This window comes from Oncorhynchus keta, chromosome 7 (assembly GCF_023373465.1).
Source record: "Oncorhynchus keta strain PuntledgeMale-10-30-2019 chromosome 7, Oket_V2, whole genome shotgun sequence".
In the NCBI taxonomy this organism is placed as follows: domain Eukaryota; kingdom Metazoa; phylum Chordata; class Actinopteri; order Salmoniformes; family Salmonidae; genus Oncorhynchus; species Oncorhynchus keta.
This window is the reverse complement of record NC_068427.1, coordinates 32,709,658-32,735,711: the sequence shown is the minus strand read 5'-3', so window position 1 is coordinate 32,735,711 and position 26,054 is coordinate 32,709,658. Positions and strand designations below refer to the sequence as shown.

At 42.2% G+C, this 26,054-nt stretch overlaps 1 protein-coding gene and 1 long non-coding RNA gene across 5 annotated transcripts in view; one reads left to right on the top strand and one right to left on the bottom strand.

The window, feature by feature from the left end:
* The window catches only part of LOC118385846 (coiled-coil domain-containing protein 141-like), a 36,970-nt gene extending 12,022 nt beyond the window's left edge, over positions 1 to 24,948 (bottom strand). The window contains exons 1-17 of one of the 3 annotated variants that reach the window (XM_052522658.1): positions 24,461 to 24,948; positions 21,850 to 21,972; positions 18,318 to 18,509; positions 16,628 to 16,736; positions 15,412 to 15,665; positions 14,889 to 15,008; positions 14,265 to 14,471; positions 12,595 to 12,767; positions 12,119 to 12,260; positions 10,145 to 10,264; positions 8,925 to 9,116; positions 8,011 to 8,187; positions 6,853 to 7,032; positions 5,840 to 5,965; positions 5,356 to 5,544; positions 4,580 to 4,741; positions 2,913 to 3,062 (exon numbers count right to left, since the gene is read on the bottom strand). In XM_052522658.1, coding sequence (XP_052378618.1) covers positions 2,913 to 3,062; positions 4,580 to 4,741; positions 5,356 to 5,544; positions 5,840 to 5,965; positions 6,853 to 7,032; positions 8,011 to 8,187; positions 8,925 to 9,116; positions 10,145 to 10,264; positions 12,119 to 12,260; positions 12,595 to 12,767; positions 14,265 to 14,471; positions 14,889 to 15,008; positions 15,412 to 15,665; positions 16,628 to 16,736; positions 18,318 to 18,509; positions 21,850 to 21,972; positions 24,461 to 24,565 — 2,721 coding nt within the window. In that variant the 5' untranslated portion in view covers positions 24,566 to 24,948. The remainder of the gene's footprint in view (positions 1 to 2,912; positions 3,063 to 4,579; positions 4,742 to 5,355; positions 5,545 to 5,839; positions 5,966 to 6,852; positions 7,033 to 8,010; positions 8,188 to 8,924; positions 9,117 to 10,144; positions 10,265 to 12,118; positions 12,261 to 12,594; positions 12,768 to 14,264; positions 14,472 to 14,888; positions 15,009 to 15,411; positions 15,666 to 16,627; positions 16,737 to 18,317; positions 18,510 to 21,849; positions 21,973 to 24,460) is intronic. The other 2 variants (XM_052522659.1, XM_052522657.1) reach the window with 2 other exon arrangements.
* On the top strand, positions 3,290 to 4,482 carry LOC127931131 (uncharacterized). Of its 2 annotated transcripts, XR_008139870.1 has the most exons (5): positions 3,290 to 3,394; positions 3,485 to 3,572; positions 3,841 to 3,928; positions 4,197 to 4,284; positions 4,373 to 4,482. It is a non-coding gene; the product is annotated as an uncharacterized LOC127931131 (long non-coding RNA). The 2 variants fall into 2 exon arrangements; XR_008139871.1 differs by lacking the exon at positions 3,841 to 3,928.
* Positions 24,949 to 26,054: the final 1,106 nt, after the last annotated feature.

The following is a 26,054-nucleotide window of genomic DNA, read 5'->3' as shown; positions in this document are numbered from 1 at the left end:
AGAGTCATGTCTGGAGGAAATCCATCCCTACTATGAAGCATGGTGGTTGCAGCATCATGGGGATGTTTTTCAGAGGCAGGGACAGGGAGGCAAGTCAGGATGGAGGGAGCAAAGTACAGAGAGAATGGAGCAAAGTACAGAGATATCCTTGATGGAAACCTGCTCCAGAGCGGTCAGGAGCTCAGACTTTGGTGAATGTCCAGCTTCCAACAGGACAACGACATTAAGCACACAGCCAAGACAACGCAGGAGTGGCTTTGAGACAAGTGTCTGAATGTCCTTGAGTGGCCCAGCCAGAGCCCGAACTTGAACCCGATCGAACAGACCTGAAAATAGCTGTGCAGTGATGCTCCCCATCAAACCTGACAGAGCTTGTGAAGATCTGCAGGGAAGAATGTGAGAAACTCCCCAAATACAGGTGTGCCAAGCTTGTAGTGTCACACCAAAGACTTGAGGCTGTAATCCCTGCCGAAGGTGCTTCAACAAAGTACAGAGTAAAGGGTCTGGGTTTACTTATGGAAATGTGATATTGTAATGTGGTGATATCATTTTTTTAATTTGCAAACAAAAACCTGTTTTTGCTTTGTCATTATGGGGTATTGTGTGTAGATTAATGAGGGGAAAAACTATATAATCCATTTTAGAATAAGGTTGTTATGTAATAAAATGTTGAAAAAGTCAAGGGGTCTGAATACTTTCCGAATGCACTGAAAGAGTACACCCCTGCAGCAGTGTCTGGTAAAAGTCTAGGTATGCTCAGCCAACTGTATGGTGTCCTTAGCATAGTGAGAACAGAGATGTATGTCAACCTGTATCACATGTATTCCAAGTAATGGTCCAAGCAAGGTGATATTCATGACATATTTAGGGCCCCTCTACTTTCTCTCAGGAGGCTACAGCGGCTCCCTCTGCTGGCCAGATGAAATAACCTAACCAGAAAATAATAATTATGCCCTCATCTACTGTATTATACAGTAGATGGAGCCTTTCTAGGGTATGTATAAACAAGCAGTGTGAGGTAACAGAAACACCGTAATGAAAACAACCTTCTGATGGCAGTTATTAACAATGAAAACTGATATAGTGGTGAATTAATAAGAAATGGATCAACAAAAAGTATATTAAAACAGAGCATCTCAAGTTGCATCAACACTTACATACTGACAACATCGTCCACAAGATGGAGGTAGAGGACAAACATCTTGGCTGTGCCATAAAGGGTGTGTTGGAGTAAAAATAGAGTAGCATGAATAGATTTGGAACAGGAAACATGTTCACTGATAAAGACGTGTGCAAACTTTAGATTAGTACCACCCACAGGCCTACATATGACATGCAGATATAATCATTATTAGGCCAAGGGAATTCCTAATAAGTAGGGGATGAGGCCCTGGTATTGAGGCCTCTCATTTGGTTCTCCCTTCCACAGCTGATAGGAGAGGAATCTGCTCTCTTGACTGGAGTAACGTGAGACAAATGGATGGAGGGGGAAGGAAAAAGAGAGGGAGGAGAGGGAGGGAGGGAATGTCACTTTGAATATAGACCCTCTAGAGACAAGGATCACAGTCCTAAAAGCCCCAATCTTGAGCTCTTGATCTGGGGCCTAGGTTAGATCAAGTGAGTTCTTGATCTGGGTTAGATCAATTGAGCTCTTGATCTGAGTTCTGTGTTAGAAAAATGTAGCTCTTGATCTGGGGCCTGGGTTAGATACATTGAGCTCTTGATCAGGGGCCTGGGTTAGATTCATTGAGCTCTTGATCTGGGGCCTGGGTTAGATTCATTGAGCTCTTGATCTGGGGCCTGGGTTAGATACATTGAGCTCTTGATCTGGGACCTGGGTTAGATCAATTGAGATCTTGATCTGTGGCCTGGGTTAGATAAATTGAGATCTTGATCTGGGGCCTGGGTTAGATAAATTGGGGTGCATAACCCTGTTCCTGGAGAGCTACCATCCTGTAGGTTCACTCCAACCCTAATTTAGCACACCTGATACTAATAATTAGCTGGTTGAATCAGATTAGCTAAAACTCGGGTTGGAGCAAAAACCTACAGGAGGGTAGCTCTCCAGAAACAGGGTTGGAGTTAAAACCTACAGGATGGTAGCTCTCCAGGAACAGGGCTGGAGTTAAAACCTACAGGATGGTAGCTCTCCAGGAACAGGGCTGGAGTTAAAACCTACAGGAGGGTAGCTCTCAAGGAACAGAGTTAGAGTTAAAACCTACAGGATGGTAGCTCTCCAGGAACAGGGCTGGAGTTAAAACCTACAGGAGGGTGGCTCTCCAGGAACAGGGTTGGAGTTAAAACCTACAGGATGGTAGCTCTCCAGAAACAGGGTTGGAGTTAAAACCTACAGGATGGTAGCTCTCCAGGAACAGGGTTGGAGTTGAAATCTACAGGAGGGTAGCTCTCTAGGAACAGGGTTGGCGTGAAAACCTACAGGATGGTAGCTCTCCAGAAACAGGGTTGGAGTTAAAACCTACAGGATGGTAGCTCTCCAGGAACAGGGTTGGAGTTGAAATCTACAGGAGGGTAGCTCTCCAGGAACAGGGTTGGCGTGAAAACCTACAGGATGGTAGCTCTCCAGAAACAGGGTTGGAGTTAAAACCTACAGGAGGGTAGCTCTCCAGGAACAGGGTTGGAGTTAAAACCTACAGGAGGTTAGCTCTCCAGGAACAGGGTTGGAGAGCCCTGACCCACACTAATAGACTAATTGAGATAAAGCCAAAGGGTTGTTTGTTTCACTGTTTATTTTACTGAAGAAGTGTGTGTGTGTGTGTGTGTGTGTGTGTGTGTGTGTGTGTGTGTGTGTGTGTGTGTGTGTGTGTGTGTGTGTGTGTGTGTGTGTGTGTGTGTGTGTGTGTGTGTGTGTGTGTGTGTGTGTGTGTGTGTGTGTGTGAGTGAGAGGGTTTCACCTCAGTGATCTCCTCCTTGAAGACACAGTAGTACACGTTGCTAGTGAGGCTCTCTTCACACCTGTTGGCTTCAGCACTCCAGTTAACACATCTTCTCTCCAGTCTCTCCAGACGCTCCTGCAGACGCTGTACAGAGAATCCTGAGTCATGCTGGGACGGCAGGAAAGATCATTATTTTATTATTAGATAATGATCAGGAAATGTAACAATCTTAAAAAGTACACTAATATGTATTATTTAGCATATCATTAGTATGGGTTGTCCCTGGGGAAAAAGTTTTAAATTAAAAAATAAAAATAAACACTCAGGGTCAAGACAAACAGCGGGGAATGATCAGGTGTTGCCTTGCAGTCTCACCGACAGTGTTACTGAGAGATAGCCAGCTTGTACAGGTGTCTGACGTGGCTGTGTGTGTGTCTTCTCACCAACTGTTGTACAGTGTTGCTGATATCTCCTCCCAGAGAGATAGCCAGCTTGTACAGGTGTCTGACGTGGCTGTGTGTGTGTCTTCTCACCAACTGTTGTACAGTGTTGCTAATATCTCTTCCCAGAGAGATAGCCATCTTGTACAGGTGTCTGACGTGGCTGTGTGTGTCTTCTCACCAACTGTTGTACAGTGTTGCTGATATCTCCTCCCAGAGAGATAGCCAGCTTGTACAGGTGTCTGACGTGGCTGTGTGTGTGTCTTCTCACCAACTGTTGTACAGTGTTGCTAATATCTCTTCCCAGAGAGATAGCCATCTTGTACAGGTGTCTGACGTGGCTGTGTGTGTCTTCTCACCAACTGTTGTACAGTGTTGCTGATATCTCCTCCCCGAGAGATAGCCAGCTTGTACAGGTGTCTGACGTGGTTGTGTGTGTGTCTTCTCACCAACTGTTGTACAGTGTTGCTGATATCTCCTCCCAGAGAGATAGCCAGCTTGTACAGGTGTCTGACGTGGCTGTGTGTGTCTTCTCACCAACTGTTGTACAGTGTTGCTGATATCTCCTCCCAGAGAGATAGCCAGCTTGTACAGGTGTCTGACGTGGCTGTGTGTGTCTTCTCACCAACTTTTGTACAGTGTTGCTGATATCTCCTCCCAGAGAGATAGCCAGCTTGTACAGGTGTCTGATGTGGCTGTGTGTGTGTCTTCTCACCAACTGTTGTACAGTGTTGCTGATATCTCCTCCCAGAGAGATAGCCAGCTTGTACAGGTGTCTGACGTGGCTGTGTGTGTGTCTTCTCACCAACTGTTGTACAGTGTTGCTGATATCTCCTCCCAGAGAGATAGACATCTTGTACAGGTGTCTGACGTGGCTGTGTGTGTCTTCTCACCAACTGTTGTACAGTGTTGCTGATATCTCCTCCCAGAGAGATAGCCAGCTTGTACAGGTGTCTGACGTGGCTGTGTGTGTCTTCTCACCAACTCTTGTACAGTGTTGCTGATATCTCCTCCCAGAGAGATAGCCAGCTTGTACAGGTGTCTGACGTGGCTGTGTGTGTCTTCTCACCAACTGTTGTACAGTGTTGCTGATATCTCCTCCCAGAGAGATAGCCAGCTTGTACAGGTGTCTGACGTGGCTGTGTGTGTCTTCTCACCAACTGTTGTACAGTGTTGCTGATATCTCCTCCCAGAGAGATAGCCAGCTTGTACAGGTGTCTGACGTGGCTGTGTGTGTCTTCTCACCAACTGTTGTACAGTGTTGCTGATATCTCCTCCCAGAGAGATAGCCAGCTTGTACAGGTGTCTGATGTGACTCTGTCTGTCCTGATGTTGGATCAGCTGGATCTTAGCCTGGCTTGTCTCGCTGAACCCCGTCACAGGCTCCAACATTGACAGCTTATCCAACTGGGGACAAAACAATGAACCAATTAGGAGGCTGTTTATTTATTTCTCTGATCAGAATCTATGTGTGTTTAATGATGTTTGTATATCACCAGCTGTTAAATAATTGATTTTATAATTAAAAAATAAAGAATTCATATTCTGTTAGTGTCTTCTGCGGTATCTTTTCTGGGAAACCTGCAAAGCATGCAAAATATCAATCTTTTATGGTACATTTCTGTCTAAAAAGGTCCACGAGGTATCTCCAGGGCCTCTCTTATCTGATCCTGTGTTCTTTGTTGTCTACAGAAAAGCTAAATAGGTAAGTAACTCTCTGATAGTTACAGTATTTGTGTGACATTTCAAGCTGATCCCATGTGTTCTCTCAAACACACAGCAAATATAGTTTTCCATGACAGACCCAGATACAATGACTCTGAAGAGACTACAGCAAAGATAACACCCTCCCTGATACAGTATGTAAGACTATGAGTGCTTCCCAAATTTCACCCTATTCCCTAAATAATGCACCTTATTAGTGTTATTATTAGTCCTGTTCAAAAGTAGTGCACTATTCCTTAGGGAATAGGGTTGTACCCAATAGGGTGGTAGCGCACCCTTATACGATGTGTTGTTACCTCATCATAGAGCTGGTGGAACTTCACGGCCATGTTGAGGACAGACTCGTACTCTTTGATTTTATCTTTCACTCTCTGATGAAGGTGAAGCATCTCTGTGACCTTCTCATTCTTCTCTTTTATTGGAATTCCTTTCAGTGCCAACAGTTCTGATGTCTTCACCATGTATTCTACCCCTGCATTCAACTGCTACAGGGGACACACAGGAAATAGAGATATAGTAGAATAATAATACATATTTACCTATAGGATATCACATAATGGACCAGAACACAAATGTAGGCATAGTGTAATGCTACTTAGAGCCACTGTAAAGATACTGTATACATATGGTCAAGTGTATACTATCTAACTACTAACATAGACTATTGGTACTATTGTAAAAGTATTAAACATTGGGTTTCTGTGAAAAATATTATACATAATAATGTTATGATTTCTTCTACCTACTATTTATGACAGGCCAATAGGCTATAGTTCTTACCAGGAAGTGGGGCTTAGCTAGGTTAAAGTTCTCCAGTAGCTTGGACACAGTCTGAAGATCACTTCCCAGATCAACTTTAGAGGTTGGGACAAGAACCTCCTCCACACTATTTAGGTCAAGAACAGTCTGTAAAAAAAAAAATGAAATTAAAAAAAGAAAACAGGGGGGTTCTTGACACTAAATGAGATTGCATTTATGATCATTTGAGAATAAATTGGTTGTGATTCAGGAATTTGTAATGGATATATACTGAACAAAAATATAAATGCAGCATGCAACAATTTCAATGATTTGACTGTTACAGTTCATAAGGAAATCAGTCAATTGAAATAAATTCTTTAAGTCCTAATCTATGGATTTCACATGACTGGGCAGGGGCGCCTCCACGGGTGGGCCTGGGAGGGCATAGGACACTCACTGTGTAGCCAGGCCCAGTCAATCAGAATTTGTTTTTCCCCACAAATGGGCTTTGTTTGAGACAGAAATAGTCCTAATTTTCATTAGCTGTCCGGGTGGATGGTCTCGGAAGATCCCACAGGGGAAGAAGCCGGATGTGGAGGTCTTGGGCTGGCGTGGTTACACGTGGTCTGCGGTTGTGAGACCAGTTGGACATACTGTCAAATTCTCTAAAATGACGTTGGAGGCGGCTTATGGTAGAGAAATTAACATTCACTTCTCTGGCAACAGCTCTGGTGGACATTCCTGCAGTCAGCATGCCAATTGCACTCTCCCTCAAAACTTGAGACATCTGTGACATTGTTTTGTGTGACAAAACTGCACATTTTAGAGTGGCCTTTTATTGTCCCCAGCACAAAGTGCACCTGTGTCACACCTGTCAGGTGGATGGATTATCTTGGAAAAGGAGAAATGCTCAATAACAGGGATGTAAACAAATTTGTGCACAACAAATTGTCTGGGATCTTGTATTTCAGCTCATGAAAAATGGGACCAACACTTTACATTTTGAGTGTATATTTTTGTTCAGTATACATTGCATACTTATCTTTATGTACCTTTTCCAGTTGTTCTTTGTATTTCTTCCACTGTTTCTTGACAGACTTCACCTGACTGACGTGGAGCTGCCAGGAGGTCCAGAGGTCTGACAGATCCACCTTTTTCTTGTTCAGCTCCTCCATGGTCTTCTCCACCACACCAATGGCTGCCCTCACATTCAGGTTCAGGTTCTCACTCACCTGAAGATGTCAACATAAATAATCCATTGTTATCAGGTACCTTATCTGTATCCTACAGCCCTTACGAAGGGCTCCTGGATGTGGGTGGATGTTATTTTTCCAAAGCAAGACATAATAACCATGCTAACCATACTTAAAATGAAATGCAATAATCAATGGTTGTAAGGCTTGTCTAATTTAGGCATGACCTCTGTTTTATCGTTATTTAGTTTTAATAAGCAATAACTTTTTTCAACTAGATGTCAACAAAACAGATATCATGCTCATGGGCCCCAACTCCCTCATCAAGAAACTGGGTCAACTCAACATGACAATCAACGTCTGCACCATCCACTCCCAACTCCACAGTCAGGAACTGGATGTTACATTTGAACCCCACTCTGTAAAATGGACACAAAATCCAAAACATCACAAAGTCAGCCTTCTTCCACCTAAAAAAGATCTCACGACTCAGACCCTCTCTAACTAACTCCACTGCTGAAACCCTGTTTAGTTCACTGCCCTGGTTAGTCTGTCATTATGTTTAGTGATGTCCATGGTTAGTCTATCCTTATATTTCAGGGCGGCAGGGTCGCCTAGTGGTTAGAGCGTTGGACTAGTAATCGGAAGGTTGCAAGTTCAAACCCCAGAGCTGACAAGGTACAAATCTGTAGTTCTGCCCCTGAACAGGCAGTTAACCCACTGTTCCTAGACTGTCATTGAAAATAAGAATTTGTTCTTAACTGACTTGCCTAATTAAATAAATAATACAAATATTTTATATACTGTACTTACTTATTTAAATGTGTGATATTGTTGCTTTTTATCCTGGTGATTATCTTGTAAAGTGATTTGGGGTGTCTTGAAAAGCGCTTAAAATAAAATGTATTATTATTATGTGCAGGCAGAAAAGCAATGACTTATAGGAAGGCTCAACGTTAGCAACGTTAACCTGGATAACAGTGCATGGAGGGGTTGAGGTTTCATAATGTCTCTCACCATGTTTGAGAAGTTGATGTAGTTGTTTCCCAGGTCCAGCATGGTGAGGAAGTGTTCCAACATGGACTGCCACTTAGCGTCAGCTATCTCCTTAGAAGTGACTAAACTCTCCTCATTCTCCTCCTCCTCTTGCTTCCTGTTATAGCTTTCATGTAGACTCTGCATCTGTTCCTCCACCTGAACAAGCATAGGAGTCACACATTTCAGAATATTACATTTCAGCAGTGTTGTGGAGTAGTGAACTACAAGTAGTTCAACTAGTAATTGAACTACTTTTTGCAGAAGCTTGGTGGTAGTTGAACTAAATTCAAATCTAGGTAGTGTTTTCAGTAGTTAATTATTTTTTTTTGCCATGTAGTTGTGCAGCTAACTACTGGAACTCAACATTACTCTTCTTGCAAAAGGAAATTAAAATATGGGTAAAGAAAGCAATCATTTACTTTCTTTCATGGCATCCGACCTGCCTGATTCTCACTTGAAACATTGTTTTTGTGTTTAATAGGCTAAATTACACATTTCGTTAACATATGATCCCAAAGTGATCTGTTCTTGCAATTTGTCATCTATGACATTTGAGATTTACATATGATAGTTTTTCATTCAGTAGTTTGAACTATATTTTTCTTATTAAGGGTAACTTTAGTCAAGCTTAACTTCTTCTAGGGTTAAGTAACTGGCAGCTGGGTAAATTATATTTTCAGAGTAGCTTCCCTAACATTGCATTTCAGATTGATTTCCATTTTGTTTATTGACACATTTCAGTTAAATCACCTGTGCTTTCAAATACATACAAAGTTTAATGTACACTACATAACTATGTAACAATATTTAGTCAGACACCACTGTACCAAACTATACAGATATTTAACAAACATATCCTTCCTAAGTTTCATGAAATGATAAGAGAAAATAACCTCCTCTGCTATTCGCAAGAAGCCCACGTATGGTTGGATATTCTCGATGCGAGATGTGATGTTCCTGGTGACTGTCTTCAGCTCCTCCTCTAGAAGTGATGCTTTGTTGGAAAACTCAGCGGCTTCAGGATACCCCAGTGTTCTCAGTTCCTTTATCAGCTCTGCCATGGCCTCTGCCTCACTGGCTGTTTGCTGAAAAACAAATGGCCAGGGTTGAGAAAACTCTATGGTAACACATACTCTATATATACACAAAAGTATGTGGACACCACTTTAAATTTGTGAGCAGCCGCACGCAAGTCTAAGATCACCATGCACAATGCCAAGTGTCGGCTGGAGTTATGTAAAGCTCGCCGCCATTGGACTCTGGAGCAGTGGAAACGTGTTCTGTGGAGTGATAAATCACACTTCACCATTTGGCAGTCTGACGGATGAATTTGAGTTTGGCGGATGTCAAGAGAATGCTACCTGCCCAAATGCATAGTGCCAACTGTAAAGTTTGGTGGAGGAGGAATAATGTTCTGGGGCTATTTTTCATGGTTCGGGCTAGGCCCCTTAGCTCCAGTGAAGGGAAATCTTAACACTACAGCATACAATTACATTCTAGATTATTATTTACTTCCAACTTTGTGGCAACAGCTTGGGGAAGGCCTTTTCCTGACTCAGCATGACAATGCCCCCATGCACAAAGCGAGGTCCATACAGAAATGGTTTGTTGAGATCGGTATGGAAGAACTTGACTGGCCTGCACAAAGCTCTGACCTCAACCCCATCGAACATCTTTGGGATGAATTGCAATGCCTACTGCGAGCCAGGCCTAATCGCTGAACATCAGTGCTCGACCTCACTAATGCTTGTGGCTGATCGGAAGCAAGTCCCCGCAGCAATGTTCCAAGATCTAGTTGAAAGCTTTCCCAGAAGTGGAGTGGAGGCTGTTATAGCAGCAAAGGGGGGACCAACACCATATTAATGCCCATGATTTTTGAATGAGATGTTCGACTAGCAGGTGTCCACATACTTTTGGTCATGTAGTGTGTATACTTCAGTACAGTACTAGACAGGGTTAGGTCTATTTGAAAACAACATTCAGGAAGTAAACTGAGATTCCTGAATTGAAATGAAAGTGACCCAACCTTTGTATAAGAGCTGGATAAATAAACAAAGGGGTCATACATTTGAATAAGGTTGAGTAAGTCTACAGGTGATATTCCTGACTCTACCTGTGTCTGTGAGGAGAGTTCCAGGTGTTTGTTGAGCATGTCTTCAGACTGAGAGAGCAGGGAGCCTGGCTCAGTGTTGTTGGAGAGGACACCGTTGCTGCTCTTTAACCACACCGAGATCTGGGACAGAAACACATGACTTGTACTTTACTTTATTAGTTCCACAATTCAGTCAAATGCAGTCAACTGAAATACATGGACATTTACACACACACGTGAAAGTATTAGCAGTTGATCGTAGGCTGTCAACTAGCCTTACTACACGTCTGAGAATGGGCTGTAATCTGACTTTAGATATTTTTAACTGGTCCTTTGTAGCTCAGTTGGTAAAGCATGGTGCTTGTTAACACCAGGGTAGTTAGTAGGTTCAATTCCTGGGACCATCCATGTGTAAAATGTATGCACGCATGACTGTAAGTTACTTTGGATGAATGCGCCTGTTAAATGTAATATATTGCTTTTATGCACCTTATATTATTCAAAAGTCTAAACTTGCACATGCTTACCTTAACTCTGAATCCAGCCCAGTGAGACATATTAAGAATCCCAATTCATTTAATAGCACCTCTGTGGGCCTAATACTACAGATTTGTTGTTTTACTTTTAAAATGTATTAGGCAAACCTTTTAATGTGGCATAAACAAAACCATTTGATTGTCAAACAATCACATCGCAAGGCTCCTGTGTAAACCTGGCTACCTGCGCACATACGTCCACTAAAATAATTCCCGCTGTCCCACATCCATACAGTGCACTGTGCACCCGCCATTTGACGAATGGGAAGAGACATCTGTTACAAAACACCAAATGTGTAATGAATGACATTCAGTGACTGTCATGCATTAATAATTACATTCATAATAATGCCTCATTCACATTAACCATAAGCACTCCGTTACGTTACGGTGGATGGCATTCATTTGTATGGGGACCGTCCACAACGGAGTGGAATCACAATGCCCCTTTGCAGTTGAAGGCTCCGTTACATACTTAGAATTTTTCGAAGATGTGCGTCTTCTTCAGTCCAGTCAGAGTCGGTTGAAGAACAGGAAGTTACCAAACCACAGAAGATAAAAATGTTTTTTTTGTTGATGGGTTTATGGGATAGATAGCAAGTCGTAAACAATTTCCCAGGTAGCCTAGTGGTTAGAGTGTTGGACTAGTAACTGAAAGAGTTGCAAGATCAAATCCCCAAGGTAAAAATATGTTGTTGGGCCCCTGGACAAGACCAGTATCCCACTGTTCCTAGGCTGTCGTTGAAAATATGAATTTGACCTTAACTGACTTGCCTAGTAAATAAAAGTAAGTTATATTATTTTAATAGTATGTTAAAAATAATACACACTGGCTATTAAGCACAATAAAGTACAAAAAATGTATTGAATTAAAAACTTGATGTACAGCCGAATGAACATGAATGTATGTGTCCACTGCTGTCTGAGCGCCTCTCTGTCTTGGCCACTCATCTCTACCTTCGCAAATTGTCACTTTATTGTTGACCCACACTGCATTTTGGAGAGTATTCCACACATTTTCAAGTCCATTAACAAATTTTTCATGTGACTGACATGTGAAATTGTTCAATTATAGTGTAATAGCCTACAGTTTTGTTGTCATCTTCGTTTTAATTATTGTGATAGTCTCATGTTTACCGGTACGGCGTATGGGCACTATTTATTTTGGCAGCTCAAAGGCATAATATAACGTAATTCAATAAAAATATAGCTACAGGTTCATCCCAAATGGCACCCTATTTCCTATATTGTGGGAATAGGGTGCTATAAAGGGAATAGGGTGCCATTTGGGACAAATAGTAAGGCTTGTGTGTACCTTGTTGTGAAATTGTTAGGTTAGATTACTTGTTAGATATTACTGCATGGTCGGAACTAGAAACACAAGCATTTCGCTACACTCGCATTAACATCTGCTAACCGTGTGTACGTGACAAATAACATTTGATTTGATTTGATTTACCTTGTCTATGAGGTCTTCACATTGGGACACCAGCTGCTGTCTCTTGGCTGCCAGTGCTTGGTGAGCATGGCACTCCTGACTTAGAGCATCAACCCGGTCTCTGACATATCCCAGCATCCTTTTCACGCCTTCTACTTGGGTACTAGAAATATAGTAAGAGGCATATCTGCTGTGAAATGCTCCATGTAGTAATCATATTATCCGCAGTCTTGATCCATCCATCTATTAATATAAAGGCCTAGTTTGAACACACTGCATTGGATATAACAAGCATATTTGATACATACAGTGATAGCAGTGACATCTTCACTATTGAAATCACATGTTACTCAAAATCTCTGTTTTGCTACACCAGTGATAAGCAGTCTGTGGTGATTCTTAACCACAGCAGGTTTTAAACTTGACTAGGGTGGGGGTGAGGTTTTGAGTCTGAGGACTAAGGATGTCCTAATATGGATGCCATATTCCCTCCTTACCTCTGTGGTTTGGCCTTCTGTAGTATGAGCTGCCCTCTCTGTAGAGGGTCATTGGCTGACTCTTTGATGCTTCGTAACAGGTCCTCATGCTTTTTGGCCAACTCAGGCAACCATAGTGTCTGGGTCTTCAACCCCTTAAGTTTACTCTCAACAGTTCCCAGGACCTCAAAAGCCTGACAAAACAGGAATGAGAGGATAGGACAATATGCATTAAGTACTCATGTAAACATGATGGATGGTTCAGCAGAAGTCCTGAATAAATGTAATATTGCTCATTATAATAACAGTCACAATTCATGATGCGGTAGATGGCACGAATAGTATGTCCTTGTTGTCCACTAGAGGGCACCATGTTCAAATCAAATTAATGTCACTAGTTCCTTAGTCTTGTGTAGAGTACCTCAAATACTCATCACAAATTTGTCGGGCACATGATATTACATGTATAGTAGCTACCTTGTTGGTACTGCTAAAGAAGGCTTTCCTGAAGGCTTTCCTGAGGCTTTCCTGAAGGTGATATGTAATTACAAGCCTACAGTAGCTACACTAGGTACCTGGTTGGCACTGCTAAAGAAGGCTTTCCTGAAGGTGATATGTAATTACAAGCCTACAGTAGCTACACTAGGTACCTGGTTGGCACTGCTAAAGAAGGCTTTCCTGAAGGTGATATGTATTACAAGCCTACAGTAGCTACACTAGGTACCTGGTTGGCACTGCTAAAGAAGGCTTTCCTGAAGGTGATATGTAATTACAAGCCTACAGTAGCTACACTAGGTACCTGGTTGGCACTGCTAAAGAAGGCTTTCCTGAAGGTGATATGTATTACAAGCCTACAGTAGCTACACTAGGTACCTGGTTGGCACTGCTAAAGAAGGCTTTCCTGAAGGTGATATGTATTACAAGCCTACAGTAGCTACACTAGGTACCTGGTTGGCACTGCTAAAGAAGGCTTTCCTGAAGGTGATATGTAATTACAAGCCTACAGTAGCTACACTAGGTACCTGGTTGGCACTGCTAAAGAAGGCTTTCCTGAAGGTGATATGTATTACAAGCCTACAGTAGCTACACTAGGTACCTGGTTGGCACTGCTAAAGAAGGCTTTCCTGAAGGTGATATGTAATTACAAGCCTACAGTAGCTACACTAGGTACCTGGTTGGCACTGCTAAAGAAGGCTTTCCTGAAGGTGATATGTAATTACAAGCCTACAGTAGCTACACTAGGTACCTGGTTGGCACTGCTAAAAAAAGGAGGTACAGGATAGGTCGTGTGAAACTGTAACGCGTTGAAAGTAGCAGAATTGTTTGCGTTGTTTTAATCTTCCTGCACAGACATGTTTGGATGGTCTGACTATATCCTACAAGTTTAGCCTCCATTTCTTTGTTATAGCGTACCTTATTGGCAGTGCTTTCTCTCCTGACGGTTACATGTACACAAGCATAGATATAGAACAGTTTTATCTCTAGGACCACTAATCAGCAATTACCTTGGTGGCCCTGATAATCTATGGCCATAAGACATGTAGAGAAGGTACTGTACCTTGTTGCCACTGTTAAAGAAGCCGTTGCTCTCCTGTAGGTGATATGTATAGTTACACTAGCTACCTTCTACTGCTAATGCAGTACCTACTCCCCTAAGGGGGGGGTTGTATAGTAGTCAGTTGTGTCTGTACCGTGTTAGCACTGCTGAAGAAGGAATTGCTCTCCTGTAGCTGTGCCAGCCGGCCCATCATGAGGTTCCAGAAGTGATTGTGCAAGGCTTTGAGAGCCACACATCTCTCAGAGACATGGCCCGTCTCAGCCTCAGCACAGCCCTCTGCTTCCCCCACTTGCAGCTCTGAAGCTTGGGCTAGCAGCTTCTCCACCAACACACTCCAGTCCTGCAGAACAGGACGCAAGCAAGCAAGCAAGCACACACACACACACACACACACACACACACACACACACACACACACACACACACACACACACACACACACACACACACACACACACACACACACACACACACACACACACACACACACACACACACACACACACACACACACACACACACACACACACACACACACAGGGAATATTAGATTGGCTGTAGATCAAATATTTTTTCTATACTAAAGTCACCTAGATGTCAAGCTCATGGCCCTAGTATTATAATACTCACACATTAACAGTAAAATTGGACATCTCCTAATAAAAGCTTGTTATAGCTTTGTTGTTAACTGTTGAAAATGTCAGTCAATCACTTGGCAAATATGTCCCAAAGTGTATTCATATTTAAAGTATCATACCTTGGCTTTCTCTTCAAACTCTTTGTATTCCTGAAGGAGCTCTTCATTTTCTGTGAGACCTGAGCCCAAATGGTCTTTTTCAAAGTACAAGTCAGCTTTGTTTTTGAACCAGTGGGTTACCTGAATAAAATACCAGACATTATAACTGCAGTCAGGACATTACTGCATTTATACTTGGGTACTTATGTAAATGATTTCAAAGGAAGAGTTTTATGCTGCATGACTGCTCTGCCTTACACTAAGCAGTAGATAGAATATTAAACCCAGAGGCATCTGTACTCCCATCATCTTAACACATGACCCCATATGGCTCAACAAGCCAGAAGGTATGATATATTTCTAGATAGACCATTTGTTTCTACTCTACATGGGTGCAGGCAACTCATGATGTGTTCAGATTTATTTTTGGCCCCACTCCCATCAAAGTTGCCCATCCCTGAGATAGGTGAAAGTTTTAAGTCAAAAGGAGATTTCTGACACGGATTGATCTTAGATAGACATTTCCTGACAGTTTGTGACTCACTTCCTGTTCCTGGCGATCCCATTGGTAGATGTTAAGGATCACTTCCAGGTCAATGAGCTGCTGCTTCATGTGTTGATCCACCTGTCTCCTCCTGTCCTGCAGTATCTCCATCAGACTTTCCACCCGGCCATAGCTGCTGTCAGCCTCTCTCAACGCCTCACTCCTCTGAAGACCATCCTCAGTCTGGAACTCTCTCAGGAAGTCTAGAAGATCACGACTCTTGTTCAGAACCAACATTGACTTCTCCAGGAGGCCTGGGGAAAGAGAGAGGGAGGGGGAGGTGTCAACGACAGAGGAGAGAGAGAGCAAGAAAGCGATAGAGAAAGAGGGAGAGGTTTATTTACTATTACTTGGAGGCATTACATAGCCAGTGCCAATAGCAGCAAAAATCAGAATTATGTGATACCATTGACAAGTTTCTCATTAAAAAGACTCTCTTGTTTAGAACCAGCATTGACTTCTCCAGTAGACCCGAGGGAAAGATATGGGCCAGAATAAGAAAAGATGATTACATGTGCACATACAACGTCTTTGAGCAGGTGCTGGAAATCAAAACAATATGCACCAGATGAAAACCTAAGTAGTCAAAACGTTATCACCAACATACCACATGGGATCATAGATTGTAGTGTGCAGAATCTCTTTTTTCATTTGCAAAAGATACGTGCCAAAACACAAATAATTAATTAATGAATCCAGCTTTGGGTCGTGTAAATACAGCCATCCAATTTGTATAGTAAGTAAGGTACTGTATCTCACACTGCAGTGTAATCTCTCATCAAATATTATCATGAGAATGAGAGTACTTGTTGTTTATATTACCGTTAAGATGTCATATGATGTTATGGTCCCTTTCTCCTTCAGCAGCCTCAACCAGCTAGCTTTTAGTTTATTGTGCTGTTGATATAACATGAAGCCCACTCATTCTCACATCTGACAGATATCATATCTCTTCATTACATCTCAGTGCCTTGGAGACTGAAAGGAAGGGTAAAATCATCCAATTTCAGGAAATTTAAGAGGAGAATGATTCACTCAAGGGAGAGCAGAGGTGAACTGAATGACTGTCAGGATCAGACTGAGGTTGTGTATTATCTACTAGACATCTGGAACAGTGACCCAGAAGTCATTACTCTAAAGGGGATTTGCCAAAGGGAATAAATACAGAATTTCTCCAAGGGAGGCTGTACTATAGGTGTATCAACATAATACCCACCTCTCTTCATAACGCTGTGTTTCATGAGCAGTTCTTTCAGACACTCCGCATCTGCCAGCTCCTGCTCTCTGCTCTGGAACTCTTCTGCCTCGTCTATTCTGATAGCAAACTGAAGGAGGTGGAGGAAGACAGTATTAATCTATCTGTATAGGTAGACAACAGTGAAGGAGGTAGAGGAAGACAGCATTAATCTATCTGTATAGTTAGACAACAGTGAAGGAGTTGGAGGAAGACAGCATTAATCTATCTGTATAGTTAGACAACAGTGAAGAAGGAAGACAGCATTAATCTATCTATATAGTTAGACAACAGTGAAGGAGGTGGAGGAAGACAGCATTAATCTATCTATATAGTTAGACAACAGTGAAGGAGTTGGAGGAAGACAGCATTAATCTATCTATATAGTTAGACAACAGTGAAGGAGGTGGAGGAAGACAGCATTAATCTATCTATATAGTTAGACAACAGTGAAGGAGGTGGAGGAAGACAGCATTAATCTATCTATATAGTTAGACAACAGTGAAGGAGGTGGAGGAAGACAGCATTAATCTATCTGTATAGTTAGACAACAGTGAAGGAGGTGGAGGAAGACAGCATTAATCTATCTATATAGTTAGACAACAGTGTAATTTATCCTAGAATGTGCTCTGTGTTTGCACATTTATTCATGGTGATCTCCAAAGGCTTCGTACATTCACAATAGATTCAATAAAGAAGTAAAACATTGAAAAAGGAACACTGTTTGGTCAGTGATGAAACATGTAAAAGGACAGACAGTACAAACAGTTGTACTATTTGTTTTATTCTCAGTCACATCCACAGTGAGGTTATCCAGGGGGAACCATCTGCTTCCTTTATCTTTCACACTTCCGCTCATCATGTTTCATAATCATCAAACCAACTCTAATGTGTCTGCTTTGTGTGGCAGCACCCAAGGTGGTCAGCCGTTAGAGCCTGGTTAAATTACAGCACATAGGCCTACAATATCACAAAACGCAATGCTCTTGTTCTGAGGCACTGTCTGTGGACTGATGGCATGGAAACTGCACCATTGTGACACATTGGCAGTAAATTCCCCTCATATCTAATTGCAGTACAAACGGGCCCTTCTCAGTTACAATGTTATCTAGTGGAAAAAAACATATATCTTTATTTTCCAGTACGTAGACACAAATGCTAACAAAGCTGATAAAACAATGAGCTGTTTTCTGAGCTGTCTTTTGAAGCAAACTTCAGAGGAGGAAACAGACGCACTGTAACAACAAAGTAATAACAAAACAACAACACTGGATTCTGTGTTGATAGCTATCATGCCATTTCATATTTCCTCCAACAAACAAAATAATGAAAAACAAACTTTCCATTTCAGAACAACAGAACTGGTTGAAATTCCACTTTCTAACAGGCTTAGTACAATGAAAACCCTTGTGGTATAGCCTACATGTACATGAACTGAAAAACAGCTCTGATCTGTTAGGGTCTGTCTGGTCTATGTATGCTCCATGTGAGTTCTATGTAGCTATAGTGTAGCTATAACGGTCTGTTTATTAGCCTGGCCAATACATCAAGTGCCCCGTCAAAGAACTCTTGAGGCCAGTTGTAGCAGTGACCAGCAGTTCTCTAGCAGTGAGCTCAAGGTCTATGTATGGTCTATGTAGCTAGAACATCTCCTTTCTGTTAGCCCACCTACCTCAAGAGCCCTGTCGAAGAACTCTGAGGCCAGGTGTAGCAGTGACTGGCGCTTCTCTAGCAGTGAGATCATGGTTCTCCAGGCGTCGCTCAGCGAGACAGCCATGGCCTCATACACCTCCCCTTCATCTTCCTTCTCCTCTGCCGTCCTGTCTGCCTCCTCCAGCAAGGCCCACACGCCTGCCTCATGTTTCTGGAAAGAGAGAAGTCTCTAAAATATACTGTACCTGGTTCATTCAAGTATCTTTGAATTATACAGGCCTCCTTTTTTGGATTTACACTCATGCTTCTGGCACAGAGGAGGCATTCTGTTTAGAGCACTGCCTTATTCAAAATTGTTGCATTACCATATACTTTGCATGTAAGTCAACATTGTAAATGGAACGTTTTTTTTGCCGGCTACATTCTTATTAGCACACTGCCTTAAAATAGGCTGGCACCAATATGTACATATAGTGAGCTCCAAAAGTATTGGGACAGTGACATTTTTATTTTTTTGGTTCTGTACCCCATCACTTCGGATTTTATGATACAATGATTATGTGCAGACTGTCCACTTTCATTTAAGGGTATTTTCATCCATATCGGGTGAACCATTTAGAACTTTCTGTGTCATGTCCCCCCATTTTAGGAGACCAAACGTTTTGAAACAAATTCACTTCTGTACTAAATCAGTAAAAAGTTAAGTATTTGGTCCAATATTCATAGCATGCAATGACTATATCAAGCTCGTGACTCTACAAATTTGTTGGATGCCATTTCTGTTTATTTTGATTGTGTTTCAGATTATTTTGTGCCCAATAGAAATGAATGGAAATTCATGAAATGTGTCAGTTTGGAGTCCCTTTTATTGAATACAATATGCTTCTAAACAGTTCTACATTCATGTGGATCCTACCATGATTACGGATAATTCTGCATGAATCGTGAATAATGATGAATGATACATTTACTGAGGCATATATATCATACCCACAAAACAAATATCCCCTGTTATTGTACTGGTGAGAGGTTAGCATGTCTTGGGGGTATGCTAACCTCCCCTGTTATTGTACTGGTGAGAGGTTAGCATGTCTTGGGGGTATGCTAACCTCCCCTGTTATTGTACTGGTGAGAGGTTAGCATGTCTTGGGGGTATGCTAACCTCCCCTGTTATTGTAATGGTGAGAGGTTAGCATGTCTTGGGGGTATGCTAACCTCCCCTGTTATTGTAATGGTGAGAGGTTAGCATGTCTTGGGGGTATGCTAACCTCCCCTGTTATTGTAATGGTGAGAGGTTAGCATGTCTTGGGGGTATGATATTTGTGCGCCTGTAACTTTATCACTCATCATTATTCATGATTCATTCAGGACTAGCCGTAATAATAGTAGCATCCACATTAATGTAGAAGTGTTTAGAAACATATTCTATTTACATTTACAATAAAAGTCTGTCTGCACGGTCACCTCATAGTTACTGTATCAATTCAAATCCAAAGCGCTGGAGTACAGAGCAAAAACAATTTTAAAAAATGTGTCACTGTCCCAATACTTTTGGAGGTCACTGTATATTACACGGTCGTTGTGTACAATACTGACATTCTCTGATGAGGACACGTTGTTTAAAAAACACACAATTACCATGTACTTGCATGTAAATCAACATTGTTAATGACATTTTGTTCAATTGCACTATTGTAAGATACACATTTGAAGTGTTATGTGATTTCTGCTAGTACGCTGAATTAAAAGCCGTGGATAAACCAAGGACACGGTGCATTTGGATGCAAATCTTTTTTGGATTGTTTAATTAGAGGGGTTGTTCAGGGGTTTAAATCTGTAGTTACTCTGATGTCTTAATGGAAAATGGCATTTTACTCATTTAGCAGACGCTCTTATCCAGAGCTACCGACAGGAGCTTAGGGGTAAGTGCCTTGCTCAAACCAGCGACATTCCGGTTGCTGGCCCAACGCTCTTAACCGCTATGCTACCGGAATGTTTACATTAATAATATACATTGTTCACATGCTTATGCCAATAATACCATACTTGTATAAAATAATGAGTAACATGTTCAGCACTCAGACATAACTATCTCCTGACATTAGGTGGCAACAGTAATGAATGGCCTGGATGTAAATAGCCATTGTCTATAACAAGGCTGTGGGGGAAAAGGCTTTGAGTGGAAATGATATAAATAAAAAGGCTGTTATGAACATTCCACCTTCCACCAAGGCAATGAAAGTGACTGAAGTAGTTTCATGTTCCATCTCTGAGAAAAGAAAAGCATTGAGGGTGTTTCAACGAGATATAGTCAAACAAGGCCGGTGCCCAAAATCTCCCACCTTCCAGAATCCCTCCGCCTCACGTGAACGCGCACAAACTCAATACTTCACTGCTGTGACTTGCTTGCTAATTGAGATTTCTGATCACGTTAGGCTATATTTAATTAAATTATTTATGTTGGTTTGATGGCAGGGGAGGCACTAGTAATGTCTGCAGTTTTCAGTTTGGCAATTTGCTTCAAGTGTATTAGACTATAAATACATTTCTTTGCCAAAATTCATCCTCTCTCCAATGTCTTATTCGACTAGTAGTTGTTCTGAAATGTTTATTGCCTACATTTTACTCCCACCTCTATGTCACACATACAATAATTATTCATTTCGGTTGCTTATCCTGACATGAAGTTTGTTCTACAGAAAGTATTTGACTCTGATGTGTGCCACAGAAAGCATTTCACTCTAGCCACATCATCACTATTAGAAAATTGATTGGATATATGTACTATCCTACTAGCATAGTCACTGCTCTGCCTGTCGCGTCCTTTCTACCCGCCTCACTCTGCCGCCCCCTTCTGTTGAGTTTTTCGCTTAAATAATAAGTGACATTATATAACTAATATTATCATTGGGTAGCTCATCCTCATGGCCCACCATGGTCTCATTAGAATATGTGTCAAATAGTGACATATTAATAATAGCATAGTGTAGGTATACATCACCTATAACCACATTAGTTATAGGAATGAAGAAGAAATACTACGAGAATGAGGCAGAGAATGTACATCTTTTCTTTACGGCACCTGGTATTCCCAGGTGGTCTCCTGTCCCGGTACCAATCAGGCCCAACCCTGAACAGGCCTGTTGAGGATGGTATGGCCACAAGCACATTTTTTTACCCCCCCATTTTCTCCCTGAATTAGGTCCCTTGGCTAATCTCTGCAAGTCCTCAATGGGCTCAGGAGAGGTGAAGGTCAAATCATGTGTCCTCCAAAACATGGCCGCCTACTTCTTAGCACACTGCTTGCTTAACCCGAAGGAAACACCATTTGACTGACGACCAGTCAGCTTGCAGGCGACCAGCCCTGTCACAAGAGCACAATGAGCCCTCCCCTAACCCGGACCAATTGTGCACCATCCTACGGGAATCCTGGTCGGTGGGATCGAACCCCAGGCTGTAGTGGCACCTCTACACTGCGGTGCAGTGCTTTTGACCACTGCACCACCCAGGACCCCCCTAGTGGTGACATCTATTTCCAATGAGAGGATTACCTTGAGTTTGATCAGGAGCTGCTCGTGTTCATACAGTAGTTTCTTGGTTTCATCCTGGTTGCTGCCGATCTCCAACAGGTTGGGATTGGCTTCAGTCAACTGCAGCTGCACCAGTGCCTCACACTACAAAACACAGTGTTTGTTTTCTCCCTTTTGCTGTCAGTACATATTTAAGCAATACGGCACGTCGGGGGTTTGTGGTATATGGCCAATATACCACAGATAAGAGCTGTTCTTATGCATGAGGAGTGCTTAGATACAGCCCTTAGCCATGGTATATTGGTCACATACCACAAACCCCTTATTGCTACTGGTTACCAAAGTAATTAGAGCAGTAAAAATACATGTTTTGTCATACCCGTGGTATACGGACTGATATACCACGGCTATCAGCCAATCAGCATTCAGGGCTTGAACCAACCTGTTTATAATTATTACTATACTTCAGGAGTAAACGGCCTGTCTGTATCCATTGGAACAATCTTTGATACTAAGTATCAAAGAGACTCAAAGTTAGACCAGCAGGAAGCCGAGGTCTGTTTGTGTTTCCCTGCCATGTTGTTTATGATCCGACTGCGAGCAGGGCAGGTTGGTGTAATATTATACCTGTGGACACCCACATGGTCCTCCTGTGAATTTCACAGTGTGTAAACAGAGTATGGAAATATCGTCTGCAATGTGGGGCTCCTTTTCCAATATATTGTGCTGTCCCGGGAACGCAATTAGGGTATGCGTCCCAAATGGCACCCTATTCCCTATATAGGGGCGGCAGGGTAGCCTAGTGGTTAGAGTGTTGGACTAGTAACCGGAAGGTTGCAAGTTCAAACCCCCGAGCTGACATGGTACAAATCTGTCGTTCTGCCCCTGAACAGGCAGTTAACCCACTGTTCCTAGGCCGTCATTGAAAATAAGAATTTGTTCTTAACTGACTTGCCTGGTTAAATAAAGGTAAAAACAGAGCTCTATGGACCCTGTTCAAAAGTAGTGCAGTATATCGAGAATAGGGTGCCATTTGGGACACATCCCAGGACAATGTCAATCCATTAAACTGAGGTATTCCTTTAATGTAATGACTGGTACCGCTCTGGGTGACACACATGAACTTAAAGCCAAGCTTTTTGTGGAAGTGTCACCCTGAGCGTAAAAAGCACCAACAGCTGTTGCTGTAGCCTATATGACAGTATTACTACATAATGCCTGTATATATTTGGAAAGACGGTACAGTAATTGATTTGTCAATGACAACAGTGGTTGTAACAGCTACAAAGTGTTCATACTAGGCAGTGTGAGGATCACCAACAACTGTTAAACTATATTACAAGATTTATACATAGTGTCACACTCATTACAGTAGCCTGTTGTTTCAGATGTAAGGAAACTTTCACTGAGACAATAATTCATATGTCAATGACAACGGTGGTTAGTTATGTGGTTACAGCCACAGACTGTGCATGGGCACTGTAACTGTGAAGGTGCTGGAGGTGGAGATTAGGCCTATTTCCTACTCTGCATGCTTTGCCCTTTAATCATTGCATGCCTTAGATTGCAGCCGTGGCAGTCACTTTAAAGGGGACTCAGGGGAACACCGTTACCATTACCCCTTTCCCCTTCACGACCAAAATTAGTCAGCAAAATTGGCGCCAGAGGATACAAGAGGACAACAAACATATCTCTCTTAAAACAAAACATAGGCTTTTCCTTCTCTAGTAGGAATATTAAATAATACTTGAAAACAATCATATCTAATATCTTGTACATTTGAACTTTCCCATGTATTTACCATGTATTTGACTGCCATGTGGGAAAAGAATAACTTGAAGAAAAAAAGACTTACCTAATGCCAGTTGTCTTATTATCACTACTGTGGGAAAGCCCTGCCTACATGTTGAGATGTACGGCGTTAGTATGTGAGGCATTGAGATAAGGCTGCTGGTTTGGCTGGGAGCTAGTCCTATAAGCATAATGGACAAACAGAGAGAGCTATTGACATCCCAGGACACTAGCTTTAACAATGTGGACTATGCAAGCTTGTGACATCATGGACAACTTTAAATGCCTTTCTCTGGTTGTGTCTCAAATGGCTATATTCCCTATATACTGTAGGCTAGCGCACTACTTTTGACCGGACCCGTAGTCATAAGTAGTGCACTATGAAGGGAATAGGGTGCCATTTCGGAAAGATCCTTTAATAGCAGCAGCACTTTGGAAAGAAAGAGATCAATGGGTGATCACTGTGAGGTCAGTGTCTATCAGATTCAGACAGATCAATAATCTATTTTGACAGGCACTGATTCATTACCAGTCCTTGTTGTTATATAGACATAACACTATAGCAATATTAGACAACATTTCTGTTAAAAATATTTGGAAAGATTGATCTTCTCCATCTCCATCACTGTGGAGTGAACAACCATTTCTGACCAAAGAAGAGTTCTGAGTGGCATATATCTAAGCACTTCTATTCTGTTCACCTGAGATATCAACAAACTGAAAAATAATACATGGGTTTTATATAAGGATTTTCAAGGACTGAAATACGCTTAAAAAGACAACTAAAGACATCCAAAGCAACCCAAAGATACAACTGAATAACATTTTAGGAGTTTGGTACCTTGAACACAGTAACAATAATCTGAGAATCGCCAGCCTGCACGGCGATAGTGCTGATTGTTGTTGTCGCAGCAGGTTGACCTCCAGTGTCACTTTTGTTGGACATTGTCTCCCCCGTCCAAACTTAACTTCATAAAGTATCAGATGAGCTTTACAGCCCCTACTGTCCACTCTCTTCTCTCTGGATCCTGCAAATCCTAGTCTCTGTCCTGTTCTCTCATTTCAGTCTCTGGGTGCTTCCAAACTCAACAGTCCTTCAATATTTCAGTTGAAGATAGAGTGACCAAGCAAAAAACGGCAGTAGAGAGACCCCTCTGTCCCCTCATCCAACAGGCGCAAAAAAAATCCAGTCGGAAGGTGTATGTTTCAGCAGCGGTGTTATATCCTCCTTCCACTCCCTCCAGTCCCACAGCCGAGCCACAGTACAACAGATCAGAGCCACTAGCATCAACGTACTGCCTGAAGCTCAACAAGCAGGAGACACAGAGCAGGGTGACAGGGCAGAACACGGCTGGCCAGTGTGTTAAAAATAGAACTATCCACTAGGATTATCACACTGTGCTGTGCTGGAAGCCATTTGACACACCCCTAGTTTGGTGGCTCCACTCCACTCTGGTCTTTCTACACAACCCTCCCCTCTCCCTGCCTGCCTCTCTCCCAGTCCCACTCGGCCCCTCTTTATCCTCTCCTGCCTCCCTCATACACAGACTAGGAATGCATGATATATCGGTGAACATATAGGAATCGGCCGATACCGATGTTGGCAGTTTTAGCTAATGTCGGCCGATTCCTATATGTTCACCGATATATCGTGCATTCCTAGTCTGTGTATGAGGGAGGCATTAGCTAAAAATGCCAACATCTGTATCGGCCGATTCCTATATGTTCACCGATATATCGTGCATTCCTAGTCTGTGTATGAGGGAGGCATTAGCTAAAAATGCCAACATCGGTGTCGACCGATGTCTAGTTTAACGCTGATGTGCAAAACCGATGTCAAAGCTGACGTGCATGACATAATGACAATCTAGACGAAAAAGAAACCCACACCTATTTAGGCGAGGTGCTGGCTAGCGGAGTGGAAAACTTGAAAATAAAGGAAAGCCATACACTCTAAGAGCTCAGATGCAAAAATGTAATGTCCAACGCTTCGACAGGCAAGCTGTCTTCATCTGGGTATAATCACAAACACTGCAGGGTGACTCGTTTATATAGTGTCAAAAGACACACACACACAGGTAGGTGTCTGTAATCACGGCCAAGTATGGCCTAATATCATTGGTTAATTCACAAATATTAAAATGACATACAACGAACAATATACAAAAAGCAAATGGTTAGCATAGATTCAATTTAGACTAAATAAGTCTACAAACAATTACAATGGCAAATTCACAATAATCACAAGAATGGCATCAGATCAAAGTCTACGTTGAGACCGAAGGGAACAAGGGTCTTTAAATTAAAGATCCAGGCAGCCTCTCATTTTAACAATACATGATCAAGGTCACCCCCTCTCCTAGGGAGGGTGACATGCTCGATGCCAATATAACGCAGAGACAAAATCGAGTGGTTTGCTTCCAAAAAGTGGGCCG